General features: G+C 35.2%; 1 protein-coding gene across 1 annotated transcript in view; it reads left to right on the top strand.

Moving 5' to 3' along the window:
• The window catches only part of LOC148956946 (dorsal-ventral patterning tolloid-like protein 1), an 80,909-nt gene that overhangs the window by 27,568 nt on the left and 32,196 nt on the right, over positions 1 to 21,145 (top strand). Inside the window, exon 4 of the mRNA XM_089096922.1 lies at positions 12,465 to 12,561. Within this exon, the coding sequence (XP_088953048.1) occupies positions 12,465 to 12,561 (97 nt within the window). The remainder of the gene's footprint in view (positions 1 to 12,464; positions 12,562 to 21,145) is intronic.

The raw sequence follows: 21,145 nt of genomic DNA, 5'->3' as shown, positions 1-21,145 counted from the left end.
CTGCAAACGGCTGGAGGCGTCCTAGGGGAAGACCACGCACCAGATGGGCGGACGTCATCCGTGATTGGCTCGCCTCCAGAAACATCAACCCGGCTGAAGTGACAACCCTCACCCTGAACCGACCACTCTGGAGAAGACTGACGGCGCTGACGACTGGTTCCCTCTACGCTGGCGACGCTGCCGAGCAAGAGCTTTAAGTCAAAAGTAAGTCAAATCAATTTTCTTTAATGCATGTTTGTTTTTGCTTATACTTTATTCTTTATATGTTGTTTTTATAAACTATTATATTTTTTCCGATGTCGTGGACATACGTGTAGTCAATTCCTCAGATTTATGGTGACAATCCTCGATTGAACGACTTTCCTAGTTAAAAATACGCTTTCCTACCTATATAATATAAATTTCGATGCCCTAAGAGTAAAATGCTTTAAAAATGTATGTAAATTTGTTTCTTAATAAAAATTTGTATGTACAAAAACACTGAGTCACTTTGGATTTCTTCTTCTACGTATAGGTATTCATCAGAAACGATAAGTGGTAGCAACTCGTTAGGATTCAACTTACATTCATCTTGGCATGTAAAGTCAGGGTCAAATTTTCTAGAATATATTGTAACTTCATTTTTATTAAAGCTCTTTGTAAAGTCAATAATACTATACTGATTCGTATTATAAATTCACGTTTTTCAATTTGCTTATATGAAGCAGTGTCACAAGCAAAATTCTCACTTGTGGAATCATTTTCTGTAACAGTCAAATAAAAGTATGTAGGTTCATAATAATAGTAGCCGGTACCTTCACAGCGATGTCACAAGAACCAGATTCTTTTATTATTGCAACAATTGAAGCTTAGACCAGGTTCTTCTTCCCAAAACAACTTAAAGCCGCGACGACACCAGTTTCTTAAAAATAAACTGAATTCATGCTTAGTTTTTTTTCAATCATGTCAGGGTAAGCATTTCCCAATTAATCACATTTATCATAGTCATTACGCAACGTTTGCGCTGTCCTTACATAAGACTCAGTCATTACGCAACATCCACGTGTGTGCCGTACTCGGTTACAAGCGGGGATTCCCCAGGTCCTGTCGCAAGGTTTCATAAAATTGCATCATCCACATTACACTTTAGGCCTACCATTTAAAACGGGGTGCGAAAAAATGAAATGTCAAAAATGTATTACGTGACAGAGATGTGTGCGCTATCATTACGTGAGGTGAACTATCATTACGTAAGAGTTGCGACGTCATTACGTAAGATGTGTATCGCAATTAAGTTATTTCCGAATTGTCATGAAGTAAGATACGCGCTATCATTGCGCAAGGTGTCCGCTGTCAATACGCAACGTGTACGCTGTTCTTACATAAGACTCAGTCATTATACAACATCCACGTGTGCGCCATACTCAGTTACAAGCGGGGATTCTTCAGGTCCTGTCGCAAGGTTACATAAAATTGCGTCATCGATATTACATCTGACCATTTAAAATGGGGTATGTCGTATGACGTCATTGTGTCCAGGGGGCGAGGTTGTGTCGTGGGAATATCGCACTAGCTGTGTTCCCTTTAATAGAATACCTGGAAACAGAGATATATTGCGGGGATCTTGCCAGCCGCCCGGTAGAAACAGGAACCCTATTTGCCAGCTGATGTTAATTCCCTAGTATTGCTAGTTGTGTATTATAGCGACCACACTCCGATTAATCATATGCAAATACTGAAACAAAATTGAAACACCTGGAATCCCGGGAATCTTGCCAGGGATGTCGTGATGTAACAGAGCTGCGCTTGAAATCCTGGGGGGGCATGCGTTTGAACCTTAAATGCCTATACTACTTTAATTTAGTTACATGAAGCTTCAAAATCAATGTTCAAATTATCTGTTTATTGAATTTTGCATCTTTAAGGAACGACTGCACTAAAACCTGTTATAATTGTCTCTGGGAAGGTGTAATAAATAGTTTTTCAACAATTTTAGATTGATGGTTTATTGCACAATTTTCACTTCGTTGCTTTTTGGACATTTTGGACCATAATTGTCGTTTTGTGCCACAAAATGGTAGAAAAAGGCACTTTACTGTCACATAATTTCTTTAGTGCTTTAAAATATCAATAGGTGCGGACCACAGGCAGGATTACCACTCGAACAGAATTAATGATACTTATCAGAATTGGCAAAAAGTACTAGTTTGAAAAAACTACTTCCCTCAAATATTTTTTTGGTTTGTGTGTTGGTCGCACGCGTTCTTTGGTTTGACACAAAATAAGGGTTGTTTTTACTTTGCCAGTGTCTGAGATAGTTTTCTCTTCTTTGCCTCTTCTCTGTTGTTGCAAAATGATCAGTTATCATCAAAGTATAATCACCTACGGAACAAGTACTGACAAAACCTATCCTCTCCACACAAGAAAAGTGACCCTTTGTCCGTGTCTCCAGAGACGATTCCATACCTATGCGAACCTGGCAACTAAATACCGTAGTTACACAATTCAATACAACTTTCCCGGTCACTCGTCGCCTGAATCACGCTCTAGCATAATTTATTGGCTCGTAGCAAAGTACTCTGGTTCGGAGCGATTAAGTAGTACAGCACTTTGTGTCTAGAGGTGCTGAGGTGCGCGGGGTCACTTTTGGAGAATTTCGTCAGTAATTGTTCCGTAGGTGATTATACTTTGGTTATCATCAAAGCGTTGCTTTGCAATGACCTATTGAGGCCATATCTAAATTATGCCAATTGCAAGGTCAAATAATGCAAGCTTAACATACATAAAGGCGCATCAGTTTTGGGTATTATAAGATAGTTCTTTAAAAATAGTGCTTAACCAGTTGAAAGGAGCTATCTTCAAAATTTCGATTAGAAAACAGTTTTGTTTAGGGCCCGGATGTAGTTGCGCAACTAATAAGACCGCACAGTTTCGGTTACAAAATTTTTATTACAGGTAAAGGATACAGATATTAATTCGATTTGCGGTATTTAAAAGATTTTTTGTTATTAAATTAACGGTAAGCATAGTCACAGAAAAAAAAATTGGGAGCTAAGAAACAAGACTGTTAGCTGAAGTGATTTAGTATTTTATTTTCTTGCGCTTCTTATCAGGTCTATAGGAATATTTCAAATCTCTTGATTAGGGACTTTTAACACGCATAATATCAGAAACTCTTCATATTACCTAGGTGGTCACATCAACTAGGGGTGGCCGGCGTTTACCCCTTCACCGGCGATTACCCCTCTGGAAAATACCCCGATAAATACCCCCCCCCCGCGGAAAATACTCCCCCAGAAAATACCCCTCCCCCCATAAAATACCCCCCTTGGAAAATATCCCCCGAAAATATCCCCGTGGAAAATACCCCCGCGGAAAATACCTCCCGGAAAATACCTCCCCATGGAAAATACTCCCCCCCCCCGGAAAATATCCCCGAAAAATACCCCCGTGGAAAATATCCCCCCGCGGAAAAAACCCTCACCTGAAAAACACCCCCCCCTCCCCTTGGAAAATAAGGCTTTCCAATTTGATATTTTTATTTGAGTTTTTTTATTTCCGTAGGGGGAAGGAATTTTGGTACTTGTGTATTATGCGCCACTTGCAATTTTATTGAGACGGCTCAGGTAATGAAGTTAAATGTTCAGGTAATGTACCAACGAAAGGAAAGAGGAGGAGCACTTAAACTTAAAATAATATTCAGGGGGAGGAGCTAAATAGGGTATCTCTCCAGTAGACCCAAAAGAGTTCGCATTATAAGCTGCTATGCTACTTAGAAGGTACCCAGGGGCAGGGTTGCCACCCCTAGCGATTTATCACTGTTTCTAGTGATTTTTTATGTTGCCTAGTGATTTTTTTCTAGCTAGTGATTTATGATGATTTTCGTTCGAAAACTAGTGATGTTTTACGATATAGCACCTAGATTCATGGTTCAATCGAATAAATCATACAAGAAGCTAACTAATAAAAAAACACACAAAATAGCGATTCACTACAGTTCCTAATACGCTCCAGATTAGTATTTATGCAAATATGCGGCCTTTGAAACTTCCAATTTCCCACCATATGTCCATATGAAATGTGACCCCAGAGCGTTATCATCAAGATAATAGGCAAACTAGTTAATCACAAAACTGCAAAAATGTTCTATACTTCCTATTTTACAATATTTTCCCAGGTCGAATTTTTGTCTTCATATTTATGATTTTTTTTCTCTGTAATCTATCAGTCCTGAATTAGATTTTCCTCTTTTAAAACCTTTGAAAGTGGAGTGAACGGTGGATATGAATATATCCTCTACATCTGTAAATAAAACGAAAATGGAGTGATTGAAAACTAAGATGTTAGGTAGCCTATACATTAAATATAATTTTCTGAATAAAAAAAAGAAATCATTGAAAAATAAAATAGGAGTTGGTGCTTTTTATAAAAAGATTTGTAATATAAATATATAGATTAAATCGATTATAGTTTGATGATTGAAGTCGGTTGGATATAAGGGGGGGGGTATCTAATCTGGGAATATTCTAATGATTTTAATTTCTACTTCTAATATCTAATCAAAACTCGGATAATTCTCCAAATTGTCTTGTTTGTAATTGAAACACCTAATAAACGTAGATAACGTCCTATTCTTTACGTTTTTGGATTATTGTGCTATTTTATCAAACAGTTTCCAGTAACGAACAGTAAGAATAGAGCTACAAGGCTCAATAGTATCCGAAATTATTGAAACGGGATTTTGACATCAATCAATATATCATAGGCTTATTAATTTGATTCCAAATATATAAGATTCATTAAGCTGTACCCATAGTTTTACCCATAAAAGGCTAAGAAACCGTGAAAACTGGTCTGATTTTTGAAAGAGGGAGGAAACACCCAATAAAAGTGAAATAATTTGTATTAAAATAAAAACCATTAGATTCAGCGCATCAGAGAGTCCTACTGTCGAGTTTTCAAGCCACTATATGCAAAAGTGTTGAAATTTATATTATTTGACGGAAGAAAAATCACAGTTACGCGTTAATTTCTTTTTTTACCAGGGCTGATTACATCGAACCAACGGTTTAAGAACATCGAGATAGGGCTCATTTGAACGGAAATTAATATTCTGGTGTCCCTTTGATTTGACTAAAAAGATCAGGCGGCTACTGGCTCCCCCTGTCAAGTTCCCTTTCTCACACAAAATGATTCTATCGACAGTTTGAGATATCAGTTTGGCTTATTATAATTGATAGGCTCCAAAACTAAATTTTCAGACTTAATATGATCAATGCAGGCTCTGAGAATAGGTCTTGGGATGAAAGTATGCTAAGGATAATTTGCTAAGGATAATAAGGATAACGTACGATCTATGAAAACCAGTTTCATAGCCACAAACACAAATAACGGGTGACAGAATGGATTGGACTTGTATAACTTGGACTCTTTATGTGTACAGTAGGGAGATGGGGGTAAGGTTAGGCTACTTTAACCCCATACCTCCCTAATGTGCAACTATATAGCCAAAATGATATTATTATATAAACTAAAGTATTATATTTTCATCATATTTTGGCATATTTCATTAAGATTACCATACCTTTACTTCTTGAGTTTGTTCTGTATAATTAACAAGTGCCTCTTTCTTTATAATTAATTTAAAAAAAAACATTTTTCTACAGAATAAGTTTTTCAAAGAAAAATAAAAAACTCCATTAAACTAAAAATGAGCAAAAATAATTTGCACTTTACTGAAAAAATATACTTTTTTTTTACTTTTGTCAAATAATATTAACATTTTGATTACTAAAGATCAGTATATGTATATTAAACTGACAATGCACATTCATTTGTATTTTTTTCAGTGAAGTGCAGATCATTTTATCTCCTTGGGAAGGCATAGGGGCTCTGAGCCCTACTCATGATAGCTTCCGCTTATTTTTAGTTTGACTCGGTTATTTATTGTAATTTCTGTTCGTTTTGGGTTTCATTTATTTATCGATGCTGATTTGTGGTAGTTTCTAGCTTGGTAGATTATTTGATTTTATATTGGTTCATTTTTGGTTTAATGGTGTTCTTTAATTTTCTTTGAAAAACTTATTTTGTGATAAAAGTTTTGTTAATTAATTTCTGTTTGTTTTATATCGACATAGCCTTTTCAGGGAAAAAGAAAATAATACTTTAAATCTTTTTGTTTTTTAAGATTTTATAGTTTGGCCTGCTATTTGTATGCTGGAGAAAAATTATTAGCAATTTTCAACAACCTACACCCTTTTAGAAATCTGGACACAAATAGTAGTGCTTAATTTAGTTTCAAACCTCCTCTAGTTGACCTGAAATAGAAAACTTGATACCTTTCGGAAAAAAAATTTGTTTACTTTCTTTGACGGCTGGGATACGTTGGCGCTATCTTGACAGTATTGGACTTTAAGAGCAAAAATAGTCTCAGAAGTTGTAACACAACACTCTCATTCGTTCTTCGGGAGCGGCTGGGATGACTTTGTGGATTTGAGAATTATAAGAGTGTTAAATGATTTGATCTTAAGAAACCGATTAGTCTTATAATATAACTACCAGTTAGGAGGGTGGGAATCGGATGAAGATTAGTGCCCTCCAATCACTTTCGTCTATTACAAGGGGCATTTGCCCTCTCTGTTTTCAATCGAATGAGCCCCTTTCGAAGTTCCTATGACAACTCCTTCAATACGAAGTGCCCTGGTCTAAAAAAAAAAACCACACATTGTACCCTCATCGATCTTTACTATAAAAATGTCAACCCTTCCAATCACTTTCGACTATTAAACAGGCCCTTTCAATTTCCAATCGAAAGAGTCCTGTTTGATTTTCGACGACAACACTTTCTATTGACACCTTATATGCCCCCAGGGCATAAATTACAACCCTTGCCCTGAGGGCTGTGATGGGGTTGTCATCTTCATAGACCTAGTTTCCAGATATTTCAACTACGTTAAACAAAATGGATATCTCCAAATTTTGATTGGATGTGTTTGGGGACATGGTGGGTGTGAGAGGGGTGTTAGTTGCTCTCCAATCACTTTCAACTATTAAAAAGGGAACTAGCCCTTTCAATTTCCAATCGAATGAGCCCTTTTTGAAGTTTCTACGACAACACTTTCTATAAATGCCTTATATGCCCCAGTGCATAAGTTACAACCCTTGCCCTGAGGGCTGTGAGGGGGTTGTCATTCTCAAAGACATAATTTTCGGACTTTTCCAGTACGTTGAAAAAAATAGTTATCTCAAAATTTTGATTGGATGTGTTTGGGGAAATAATGGGCGTGAGAGGGAGGTTACTTGCCTAACAATCACTTTCGACTATTAAAAAGGGCACTAGCCGTTTCAATTTCCAATCGAACGATTCCTTTTTGAATTTTCTTCGACAAGGCTTTCTACAGAAAAAAGACCTCTTGTGCCCCCAGGATATAGCTTACAACCCTTGTCCTGAGGACTGGGGGGAAATGTCATTCTCAAAAACATAATTTCCGGACTTTTTAACTACGTCGAACAAAATGGGCATCTCAAAATTTTGATTGGAGGTGTTTTGGGAAATAGTGGGTTTGAGAGGGGTGTTAGTTATCCTCCCATCACTTTCGACTATTAAAAAGGGCACAAGCCCTTCTAATATCCAATCGATTGACCGCTTTTTGAAGCTTCTACAACATCATTATCTATAAAAACCTTATATGCCCCCAGGGCATAACTTACAACCCTTGCCCCGAGGGCTCTGAGGGAGTTAATTCTATAATTTCCGGACGTTTCAACTACTTTGAACAAAATGGCTATCTCAAAATTGATTGGATGTGTTTGGATAAATGGTGGGCGTGGAAGGTGTATTATTTGCCTTCCAATCGCTTTCGACTATTAAAAAGGGCACTGGCCATTTTATTTTCTAGTCAAATTAGCCCTTTTTGAAGTTTCTACAACAATGCTTTCTATGAAAACCTTATCTGCCCCCAGGGCATAACTTAAAGCCCTTGCCCTGAGGTCTGTGGGGGAGTGTCCTCCTCAAAAACATAATTTATATGTGGAAATCAACTACGCTGAACAAAATGGTTATCTCAGAATTTTTATTGTATGTGTTTGGGGAAATGGTGGCCGTGGAAGGGGTGTTAGTTGCCTTCCAGTCACTTTCGACTATTAAAAAGGGCACTAGCCATTCCAATTGCCAATCGAATGAGCCCTCATCGAAGTTTCTACGACAACTCCTTCGATACGAAGTGCCCTGGTATGGAAAAAAAATACGTTGTGCCAACATCGTTCTTTACTTAGGCAGCGCGATTGCGCTGCCTATGATAAGAAGCAATAAGACCGATGCTTATCAAAATTTTTGAAGAGTGGGACTCATTTTTTCCATGGAATTATAAAAAGGCCATTTTCAAAGTTGTTGCTCGTATCCCAGTAATTATACTAGCTCAGCTAGAGTAAATAGAAACAGTTTTTTTATTTTTTGGGGAAAAAACTGCGGTTTGGGATCGACAAGGAAAACAAATTAAAAAGAAAAGCAAATACTTCGATTAGATTACCGATAATCAATTTTCAGTGGTCGGAGTATAAGCCAAGGGTACCGATTCGGGAACAGGGAGGAAGCAAAGATTTTGTTCCATTCTCCGTATAAAGATGCAAAAAGGCATTTCTCATAATTTCAAGGGTATGTTTCGTTTGAGAAAAAAAAACCCATCAAACTAAAGGTATTTTTCCTCATCTAGAGGGTAATTTTACCCCTTCCTAAAGGTGGGCCTGTATAGAACATGGTAAAGAAGCAAAACAATGATTAATTAAAATGATAAAGAGTATTATATTTCTCGTGATATCTAGGGATTTCTGGTCAATATTCTAGTATTTATGTGCTGATTTAGGGATGTTTTTTTTTCAAGAATCTAGTGATTTTTTCTCACCGGCTGACAACCCTAGCCAGGGTTAATTAGCGAGATAAATCGAAATACACTAAGTGTTGTCAGGCTATTAAAATGAAGTATATGCACTCCCTTTAAAAGGACTTGGGATTTCAAGGTGAATGTTTTAGGTAGTTTTTTTTTTCTACCAGAACTGAGTGAACCACAAGTACTGAACTTAGGGAAAATTGAGCAAAGGACTAAACATATTTTGTCTCAAATCCTTCCAAATTTTTGGTACGTTAAGCCCTTATGGGCATGGAGTGTATTTATCGTGTAGTAGTGACGAAAATTGACACACGCTATAATAATCCGGGTTAAAAACATAAGGTATCCACAGTATCAAAAGAGCGGCTCGGAAGATCTAGTTGAAATATTCAAAATCCTAAAATATTTATCCTGATAATCCTAAATATTTTCTTCGATCCACCTAAAGGTTTTTGGATTGTCAGTCTTAATGAGACCTATAATCAAATCGCGGGAAAGGAGCAAGGTCAATCGCAAGACACTAAGCGGTGCAATGTGATCAAAATAACGTGGCTGAAGTATCCTAGAAATAACTTTTGAAAGCATTTTAAAACTTTCAGGGAGTGTAGGAAGCTTCAATTTTTATCTTAAATCTTTACTTGTTTAGAAGGAGGAGGGGCTATAAAAGCATCCAAAGATTTATTCTCCACGAGTTTTGTTTGGGAGAGGCTATTTTTCGGGGGGAGGTGATACAAATTTTTTTTAGACACATCAAAAATGTGTTTAAATGCATTTTTTATGTTTTACGAGCTGGACAATTTTTTTTTTGGGGGGGGGGGCAAACCCCCTTATCCCCCTGGATACGGCCTTGCTTTGAACCCCTATTGTATTAGGATTTATTTATAGATGTACCCTGTCTACGAAAGGAGAGTTTGCGCACTATATTCACAGTAGCATGGGGTCGATCTGAAATGTTTCTGTTGAGGGTATTTGTGTATAGGGGAGGGGGAGCAGTTGCAAAGTTCAATTTTATTTGAAATATTCATTATTAAATGTCTCTTGATCAAGACCTATTTCAGTGATTGACGTATTAGTTGCATGCTTGACAACTTCATTAAGTAAAAGAAAAACAGGTAACCATAGAATGCATGTTAAACGTATGCCTGCAATTCCAGGATGCCATTTGATACTGGGAGGGAATCAGGTTTAAAACAGTTCACACGAGGGTTCTAGAAAAGCAAAGTAACTTTAGAAACTTAATGCCACCATTAGAGGTCAAAGAATATTATTCAAATGGAATATTCAACAAAAAGAACAGCAGCCATTTAAAGTAAACTTATAGCAAGCTATGCAGACTTGCCCTTATAATTTTTTTAATTTTTTTTTTAATACAATTTTTTTTAATACAAAACCATTTTTTTTTAATACAAAACCAAAGTATTTAGATTTGGGGTATTATTTAATCGAAGACATCTTTGAGAAACAAAGTGACAAATACAAAGTAACGAATAAAACTAACATAGTTTCTTTTAATTTTTTTTTTTTATTAGATAACCGCAAATACCAAATTATTAATACTTTATCATCTCTTATGTGACAAGTAAATCATTTTAACATTTCTAAATTGATTTTGCTGTTGGCTTGCTACCTTGCTGCGGGTCAAACAGATTGTTTATCGCTACTTATTAAGCAACGCTTGTATTATTTTTCTTGCAAATTCCTGCGAACTATTCCTATGACATGACAACGTAAAAACTACTATTTTATAGCAGGTTCCAGAAATTTGGGAGGGAAAATGACAGCGACCGGAAGCTAGCCACCCCCAACCTCATCTCCCTTTTCCTCTGTGTGCCTTCATAGTAAATAATTTAATCTTTCTCTCTCACATCCATCAATTTTTAATAATCCACATCCCCGTAAATTCCTGCTGCATAATGCATCCACAGCTACTCGAAAATTTACGTTTTAACGGTCATTTTCTTGCCTTTCTATTGAATTCACTTGCACATCCCCTCTTTCTGAATATATTCCCCATATGATTTTTTTTTACTTAACTATATAAACATAATTTGTTGAAGCTTCTTAAGGTTTGCTAAATACCTGCTTCAACTCCCTTCGTGGTCCTCGAATTCTATGATACGAGTAGTTAAGAGGTTCGGAGTAACCGATCCTTTATGAACTAGATCCTCACTAGTACCAACGCAAATGCTTCGTGGTAGGTGTGTAGTTTGTAAATACTTGATAGGAAGTTTGCCGTACCATTAATAAAGTTGATGTGACGTTTTTATTTATTATGTTTTGTAATAGTTTGATTTGAAATACTAACGCACTTTGACGGTTGAAAGCTGTAAGCTTCTTTGTAATACACACATAATTTTGCAATTGTTTGATTTTTATGTGAGCGCAGTTAAATAATCATTTGATATGAAGCTTTACTCTTTTTATCTTTTTTTTTTTGTTTTCTATCTGTTGGTTGTAGTGTTTACTAACAAACGGTTTTAATCAATAAACAAATAAATAAATGACATTAAACTAAAACTTCCAAAGGGCCATTGTTGAAAAATAATTGAAAGGTTCAATAAATATGCCTCCACGGATGAAATGTACTAAGACCCATTTTTGAAAATAACCGAAAGGTTCAATATATATTCCTCCAGGGATGAGATGTGCCTCATTGTCCTATGCCCTCTCACCTTGAGTTATGCTAGAAGACCGTTATTCCAAGATGAATTTTATTGAAGATAATCAGTGAAAATGTTTGATCTCGGCTGCCCAACACGCTCGAAACTTTATAAGATCGCTGACCGGGCGCAGGAACTCCAGCTTTTGTTCGGTTGGGCTTGGGGGGGGGGTCCAAAAATGTGAAAATTTTTTGTACTCAATTGGTTTGAAACTCAAACTCGTAAGTACCTGAGCCAAGAGTGTGCAAATGTAAAAACAGTAAACTTCGGTTGTGGGCGTGGGTTGACTAAAATGTGTTTAAATGAGGGCCAAAAAGAGTAACAATGAATTCCCTTGAAAGTTTTATCCTCTGATCTTTGATCTAAGGAAGCCTCGGTGTACAAAAAAGGCTAGAAAAATATTGGTTAGTCAGAAAATTGGACAAAAAAGAGCCAACTTTTTTTATGGACGGTATGAAAATTACATTTCTAAGTATTTGAGTTAAGAACACTATGTATGCCTAATATCTTTAATTACCCTAAATACCTAAATATCTTTCATTTGTTTAGTTTAAAGCTTATATTCAGAAATATTTGATCAAAGCTGACGACATTGCCCCTCCCCCCTTTCACCAAAAAAAGTCATCAAAAATTAAAGTGCGAAAAAAGGTGGTAGCCCCCCCCCCTAAGACCTTCAAACATAAGCCCTGGGGTAAGAAGTCCTTAATTTGCAAAGAAATATGTATTTTTGGACACAAGCCCTCAAGCAAAAGAACCCAAAAACTGTTAGAATAAGGATGTATTGTTCGATGTATTCAAATGAATTTGAGACCCTTATCAGAAAACCCACACCCAAGGAACTAAATTTACTGCCAGACAAATTTTTTAATCATACCTGAATGTTCATAGCCCATTGAAGCAGTTAAATTAGTAATGTGTTAATTTTTCTTTCATATTTCAGACGGGCCCAGGAAAAAAACTGAAACTGAATTTCACAGACTTCGAGGTGTCTGGAAGTGAGAATTGCGAAGGAGACAGGGTTGTCGTGTCAAGTTCAGGTTATATTTCCATATATTTGTGTTATGTGCAAATGGTAATGGTGCCACTGTTTTACGTTTGACTGCGACTGCGATTACGTGCAACTTTGACTACTTGGGACTGTGACTACTTGTCACTACGGAAACCCGTGACTAGTTTATATATATATATATATATATATATATATATATATATATATATATATATATATATATATATATATATATATATATATATATATATATATATATATATATATATATATATATATATATATATATATATATATATATGAAGTTACTGTTTGAGATACGGTCAGTGTGTTGAGTAACCAATATAATCTGTGGCTATATTGAAAATATCTATCAATTCCTCCTATTCCCCTCCGTTTTTCGGAGTGCCCAAGGTTCAGAACCATATTTGATAACTCTTATCACTCTAGCTTCCAATATTCTAATCTTGGTTTGTACACTTATCTTTTTATTCTTCAAAACTTTTTTCAACTGGGAAAAAAATACCCTGGGTCTTGGCTATTCTTTTTTTAACATCTTCACTGCACCCACCGTCTTTACTAATAATACTACAAATGTAAGTGAAGCTGTCTACTTGATCGATCTTCTCGATACCTACCATCACCTCTGTACCTTCACTTATTTCTAGTCTTCTTAAAATTAATTTTCAAACCTGTTCTTTTCCCTTTAGCTTGCAAAACCTATAAAATTTCATTCATTTTGCTAACATTTTCATTTAGGATACTTAAGTCATCAGCACTGTCTAAGTCTAGGAGAATTTTACCTTCCCATTTCTCCCATCGCCTTTGCTGTGCTCCTTAGGATAAGGTCCATCAAAAAGATTCATACAAATGGGGAAAGAAGGCAACCCTGCTTGATTCCTGATTTAATACGGAAACAGTTACTTACCTCATTTCCTACCTTAACCGTAGCAATGTTAACTAAATGTTAAATTTTAAATTAAGAGACTATGCAGCCAGGTTGTCAAAATGGAATATCTAAAATATCTCAAGAGCTAGTTCATGGATACAAAGTTGAAGCTATCAGAGAATACTGAGGTGTATATTTAACAAAACTGAAAGATTCCCTTTGCATCCAGGGACTCAAAAGGGTTTATTTTTGCGTATCTATATTGATCTCAAGACCGGCTATGGGTATAAAATAAAATCTTTCCAGGAAAGTTATGGGCCTTCTGAAGCCAATCAAAAGACATTATATGCCTCCTGGTTGTAAGAATGATATCTTTTCTACGCAACACCAAACAAACTTTCACGTCAAAGTCCCCAAAAAAAAAGAGTTTAAAATGTCACAAACAAAAAGAGCTGAGTAATGTCTCTATTTACTCTCTTATTATTCGATTTTCACTTCAATATAATCTTTGGAACTTTCTCCGAGGAAGATTCTTTAAAATAAATTATTTAGAAATCACAATTGGATAAAAATCTTAGTTGAAGAACTACTGTTCTAAATTTTGATCTTGAATAGAAAGAAATGTATACATTAATTATGTTGAATGCAATCCAAGACAAACCTCAGATTATCCAATTGTGATTATCAGATTATCAGATTATCCGAATAAAAGCTGCATTTAACGATATTTTGACAATTAGGCTTAAAACTTGAAAATTAAAGAAATATTTACAATATTACCCAATAATAAAACTGTGGCCATCAAAAAAGAGCAACATTAGTTTCTAAAAACTTCTCATACAAAGAAAAATAAAGGGTCATATTAAAACTTAAGATGAGCAGAAATAAGGTCCTTTAATAGTTAAAGCTTGAAATCTCCAGCAATTGCTATCAAAGAATAAATTGAACAAAAAACAAACAGACATTAAAAAGAATATCAGGCATAAGCATAAAAATACTAATGTTGATGAATAATTCAATTTTAAACCAGAAAAATGTAAAGTGAATGGTCATGTATAACTTGAAATAAACAGAAATCATTACAAACAGGAGAATGGCTACTGACCCCCCTCCCTACCTGTAAACGTTTTAAAGTGAGCTACACCAGAATGATTATTTTTAAATTATAATTAAATGTAAGAGTAAAATTGTTGTTAAAGGAAATCCTGAATTTTAAACTACTGATATTTCAAGGAATTATGTTACTATTAAGTTTATTTTCATTACTTCTTTCTAGTCGTCTTGGTTGCTATAGTGATCAAGTTTTTATTTTTATTTTCCCGGCATTTTGAAAAATCAAAGCACATTGTTGATAGTACATACAGTTTTCAATAAAATGCAAATGAGACAATAAGGTTTAGAAGGTTACAGTTAGGGATGATGGGAGAGGGAAGTATGCAAACGCCTGCATATTGTCTATATCACGTTGATTTTTGTGCTGTATGAGAGAAAATTAAACCAAACAGAAAATATGCATGATTTCTTTAAACATTCTTTCCTTTTCTTATTATTCTCAAGTTTTTTCTTTTCTTATTATTCTGTCGTGATTTGTTTTTCGTCTATGCCTTTTTCCGGCTGAGGTAAGCGTTCATAACTGTATGTTATGTATTGAATGCACCGCCTTGTCTTCAAGACGTCCTCACCACACAACGATGTAATTGTTATATTATTTTTGTTCTATCGTTATGTAAAAACATACAACGATTCATCCATACAAGAAATAACGATCAGTGGCTTTATAACTTTTAATCTTAGTTTTCTCTTTTCATTCTTCCAAAAAATAATCATTACCAGCAAAAAAAAGTGCATCAGGATAATTCTACTTTTTAACATCTTAACTGAATCAACAATCTTTACTGAACTTGGTCATTTTTCTCATTTACTATTATCATCTGTTTAACTTCATATATTTTCATCCTACATGATACTTTTCATAAAGATAATTTGTGAACCAAGTCTGGTCCCTTGAAATCTCAGAAATTCTAAAAATACTTATTTCGCTAATCTTTTTAACAAGGTAACCTCAAATCATTTTCAGAATCTAAAACAAGGTATCTAAAACTTTACCACTTCATGTTATTTTCTCCTGTAGCGTTTAATAATAATAAGAATGATACTAACAATAATAATAATAATAATAATAATAATAATAATAATAATAATAATAATAATAATAATAATAATAATAATAATAATAATAATAATAATAATAATAATAATAATAATAATAATAATAATAATGATAATAATAATAATAATAATAGTAATTTATTTATGCCCTCTAAATACGAAAATGCTCGTTAGAGAAGTAAATAAAAAAAAACAAAAAAAAGACAAGAACTACACAAGGACAATGATAATATTCTCACTCAGCAAAGACTCGAAGCTAAAGAAAAAACACTAATTTCACTCATAATAGAAAACTTTCCTTAACTGACATAAAACGCACTCTAGCATACTATAACTCATAATACTCACAGTTTAAAGATACATGATACAAAATTATTCTAGCTTAGCCTAATACACTTCAAAGGAAAGTCATCTATTTTGTCAGACCACTTACGGAAATTTACCGATAGGTCATCCATCTTTTCACAAATTTCAGAAACAGCCTGCTGCATAGAAATATAACTATTTCTAGTCCAAATTAGAAAACTGAAGTAAATAGTTACATAATCGAATTAAGACGGAACGGATTTGATTGCTTTCAGTTGCAGAGAAAAACTACCAATTTGCTGTAAGGAAAAATATTTGCTGTATGAGTTAAAAAGCCTACACACCATTATTTTATCAAATTGTTCCTTAGTTCTAGCAAGTAAACCGTAAGATTTTCTTAGTGTTTACTTTAGAACATTTATAAAAAGGTTTCTTGTGGCTTTAATAGATCTGCCAATCGGAAGAGCAAGGTACTTAAGTACCAACATGAATAATTGCATCTTGAGGTTGTCAGGAACCGAAAATGAGGAATTCAGTTTTTGAGGGCGCAACTGAAAGCTCAATCTCCTTTAATCTAAAGTATAAAGTATCTACAGCAGTCATTAGTGCCTGAAGGTTGTCAGATATACGGAGAAGGCCATCGGCATAGGAAAGGTGACTTGCATCTATACAGGGCTCAATAAGGTAAGGGGGATTGTAGTGCGTAATGGCCCGAATAACACTGTTAACAATGACAGGACTCAAAACAGATTCCTGTTTGACTCTAGAACAAACATGAATGAGAATATTGGTCTGGCCACCGGACTACGTGAACCGATGCACCCTAGAACCAGTTTCAAAGGCAAGAACATATGAAAGGGTTTACTCCACTCCTTAAAAGAGACAAAAGGGTTTGAGAATACAGAGCAGAATCAAAGCTTTTGATATGTCAATAGTGCAGACATACAGATTTTTCTTTGATAATTTTTTTCAGGTTTTTTTTTTATAATTTATGCCGTTTAAGGATACCTAAATAAGTTGCCTGCACAGACTGAACATCAAGGCCCTCAAGAAAACCGAACTGATTATCTCAATGGTTGTACTTCCGAGAAATTATATGCTGAAGTATTCTTTCAAACAGTTTACCTAAATCTGAACATACTGTTATTGGGAGATATTAATCGCAGGAATTGGGATTATTGTTCTTTTTTGGAACACACATAACTAAACCCTCATATAATGCTTTGGACACATTTTTTGGGTGATAAAAGCCTGGAAAACAGTTACATTTATATAGGAAAAATACTAAGATATTATAATGTCCATAAAATCACTAGGCTTGGTGCCTTGAAATCACTTTTTTTTAGTCCTGATTGTTTGTGTTTGTTTAAAGTGCCGGTATCTTCATCAAATAAATTCAGGCGTCTTTGAAGCTTTAATTTTTTTTTTTTACAGTATTAATCTAATTACCATGGCGAGTAGAGTCCTGTAAATTATTTCACAGTGACTATCAATGAACTCGAAGGTTTTATACAAACATTCTTTATCTGGCCTTCATGAAAGGGAATAGTTTAAAGAGTTTGTTTTTAACAAAAATTTCAAGTAGCATCCAATTTTCTGACTACTGTTGGCAGTATCTTGCCAGCCCATACTATTCCGGTTAAAGTCAGATTTAAAATCAATTCATTTCTGAGCTCAATAAGACAAAATCCTTAGCTACATGAAAGATAGAAGTCTCAAGTTGCAAACTAGATCTGGCTCTGTATAGCCATAAGGCTGTAGATTTGATCAGTCTCATCTGTCTTCGGCGTGTGGATTCCTTCTGGTGGTATATTCCCCAACCTCCGACCAAACTTTTGAGTACGCCTCTAGATATACAATATATCCCAATCATTACAGTATAACCTGAAAAATGACTATTTCATTACAAAAAAAAATCTAGCTAATAAAATTTCTAATAATTCTATGGCTCCACTAAAACCGTTTCGAGATCCCCTAAGAGACCTCTACCCCAGTTTATCGAACACGGGCATCGTGCTCTAGTAAATTCCAAGAATACCTCCTGAAGAACTTTTTTTATTCATACGAATCTTATAAAATAAAACATTATTGAGACCAACGCTGTGGCTTAAAGCATTAAAAGCAGCATCGTTTATATAACCTTGACCATTAATTTAAGCTAAAAAGAAACAAAAGTTAAAGGTAAATTTTTGTACTTGAGACACTTCTTCAATTTTCAATGCTCTGATGAGTTTTCAGACACATATCCTGTTTGAGATGACCGAATAAGTCTTTATCCATGCTACTTTCAGTGTAAGTCAATCACTTAAGTTGAGTAATAGATGGACACGAAACATAACGATGTGAAACAGAAATTATCTTGTAGCACCTGCTATTTTTTCGATTTTTATATTGGTGTAAATTACACAATTTCCCGTGCAACATCTAACCTAACTTAAAAAGTTAAATACTAGACTTAGGTGGCCTTTGCAAAAAATCACTCTTATTATGAATCGGACCTATTAAATTTGTCAGAATTTTCAGAATTGTCGGAATTTGAGATGTCAGAGGGGATGATGTTGTCAAATTACCTTATTCTTCGCTCAATCTGCTTATATTCATATACAATATAAAATGTCTCTGATACGAGAAATTCTGAGAACTTCAATATTAAAAAAAAAAAAAACATTTAAAAATTTTTGTAAGCGTCGTGTTTACATTCACATTTCTACATCATTGAACATTCTATCCGTTTTCCTCTTATAGTTCTGTTTTTATCATCACACTTAAGAAAGAGGGTAGAGTAGCATTTTAAATTCTCTAAAGAAATATCTGAACACGAAAAATTATCAAAAAAAGACGTTCATTAGTCGAATCAGAGACAACGCTCTAGGTTGCCCGTAGTCAAGAGTTCGTGGTAGCGAACTGTAAGTAAGGAGCAACACGGCTCAATAGTAACCGAAATTCTAAAAAACAGAATTTTGTTATCACTGATACTACTATTGCTGTTACTGCTAACAACTCACCGCAGCATCAAGCTTCCTGAGGCCAACCAAGCTTCGCGCACTCCTCCTCCTGCATAATCTGTTCAAAGCCTCCTTCTTCACACCCTCCCAGGAAGTTCACATTTCCCTTAAATCTGTCTTTACACATCCTCCCACCCTAACCACGGACTATCTGCTTTCTATTTAGCCCAAGACAGTTGGCCGAAAAGGACAATCTTTGGCAATCTGTCATCCTTCATCTGCAGAACGTGCCCTAACCAACTCGTCTTTTCTCTCATAATAGCCCCAGAAGGCGGGATTGAACCATACTTTTCGTATAGCCTACTGTCTGAAATACGATCATTCACCCGGGTACCTAAAACATTCCGTAGGCAATTTCTCTTATAAAAAAAATTGTCTTATATATTGATTCCAAATACATAAAATTCATTAAGTTTAGTGTTTTTTTAAGTTAGTTTTTAAACATTAATTCAGTATGTTTAAAAGGAGGGAAACGCCCACTAAAAGTTAACGAACCTTAATGAAAACGTCATCATCAGATTCAGCTTATCAGAGAACCCTAATATTGAGGTTTCAAGCTCCTATCTGCAAACATGAAGAATGTTTTATTTTTCGCCAGAAAAGGATCACGGACGCGTATTTATTCGTTTTTTTATTTTTTATTTTTTTTTATCTCCCAGGGGTGATCACATCAGACCAATGGTCCTAGAACATTAAAATAGGGCTCATTCAAACTGAAATTAAAAGTTCTAGTGCCCTTTTGAAGTGACGAAAATGATTGGAGAGCAACGAGCACCCCTCCCATGCCCGTTTTCCTCAAAATCATCCGATCAAAATTTGAGATAGCCATTTTGTTTAGCATAGTTGAAAAGTCATATGAATATGCCTTTAGAGATAAAGTAACCCCCCCCCACCCCCACAGCCCCCGGAAAAAGGTCTTTAAGTTGTAAATCAGCATGTTTCCGAGGATGAACTTTTCAGGAGAAATTTTACACAGGGGGAATTTGCTAGAGCTCTCATACAAAATTCTTTTTATTGTCTTAATTTCTCTTCGCCGACTCAATTTTACGTTAGGAGATGTTAAGGGTAACTGCCCGGGGTAAATTTTTCTCGGCATTGAATTGTCTTGAGGATCTTTCCGTGAGGGGGATTTTCCGTGGAAGTGGAACCAGACATGCCGGCATTATTAAAAAAAAAACAACCAACCAGAAATTACATAAAAAACGTGTTTTTTTTTTCAACTCAAAGTAAGGAGCAAATTAAAACAAAAAAAAAGAAACTACGACGTATATGAGGGGCTTGCTTCCTCCTGAGCACCTCGTTCTTTACGCTAAAGTGTGAATGATGTCCCAACTTTCTAATATCAGCTCTTGAAACACAAGGATCGTTTAATTAGAACGAAAAGACCTTTTTCTAACAGTACCAAAAACTTTAGCGTGAAGAGCGAGGTTCCGAGGAGGAGGAAACATTCCTTATATACGTAATAATTTATGCTCGATTTAAGTTGTATTGTTGTTCCAAACTTTGAGTTGAAAAAGAAACATTTTTTTTTTCATTTATGTAATTAAGGCCCATAAGGCTTCTATGTATTATTTTGTGTTCTTTTCCCAAAGTCACTTCATATAGAAGGGGTTGTCGTAGAAACTTCGCAGGGGGCTCATTCGATTTCAAGTGGAAAATTCAAGCACCTGTTTTAAGATTCAATAGTTTTCAGAGTGCAACTAGCCTCTTAACACATCCTTTTTCTCCAATGATATCCGATCAAAATTTTGAGATACCAATTTCGTTCGAAATAGTCCAAAGGTCGAATAATTATGCCTCCCCAGTTGATATGTTCCCTACAGCCCCCGGGGAAAGCGATGTAAGTTTTTGAAGTTGCCCGTAGTAGTATATAAGGTTTCTTTTTGGGAAAGGAGCGCGCGTTTGATCCTGGATCTTTAAAAACGTTTAGGGCAGTAAGGTGAAACTTTAAGGAAATGCTGAGAAGGATAATGGTAGATGGGAGTAAGCATACCTAAGCTCTGGATGTCAGGTCTTGATTTTGTGTAAACGAAAATTTCGATGGGACCTGTGCCAGTCATCATCAGATTCAAATTCAGGACTTTGAAATTTGAGCCTGATGATGACTAGCACATGTCTCGTCGAAATTATCGTTTAAACAAAATCAAGACCTGACATCCATAGCATAGGTAATCTTATTACAATTTACAATTATTATTTTATTTTATTGGCTCAATTTTTTTTCTATCGGTAGCAGCCGCCGC

The sequence above is a fragment of the Artemia sp. Qi Xiang Cuo genome, chromosome 1 (genome assembly GCF_049724085.1).
Source record: "Artemia sp. Qi Xiang Cuo chromosome 1, ASM4972408v1, whole genome shotgun sequence".
NCBI classification, from domain to species: Eukaryota; Metazoa; Arthropoda; class Branchiopoda; order Anostraca; family Artemiidae; genus Artemia; species Artemia sp. Qi Xiang Cuo.
The sequence above is the reverse complement of the archived record's forward strand: the minus strand, read 5'-3'. Positions and strand labels throughout refer to the sequence as shown.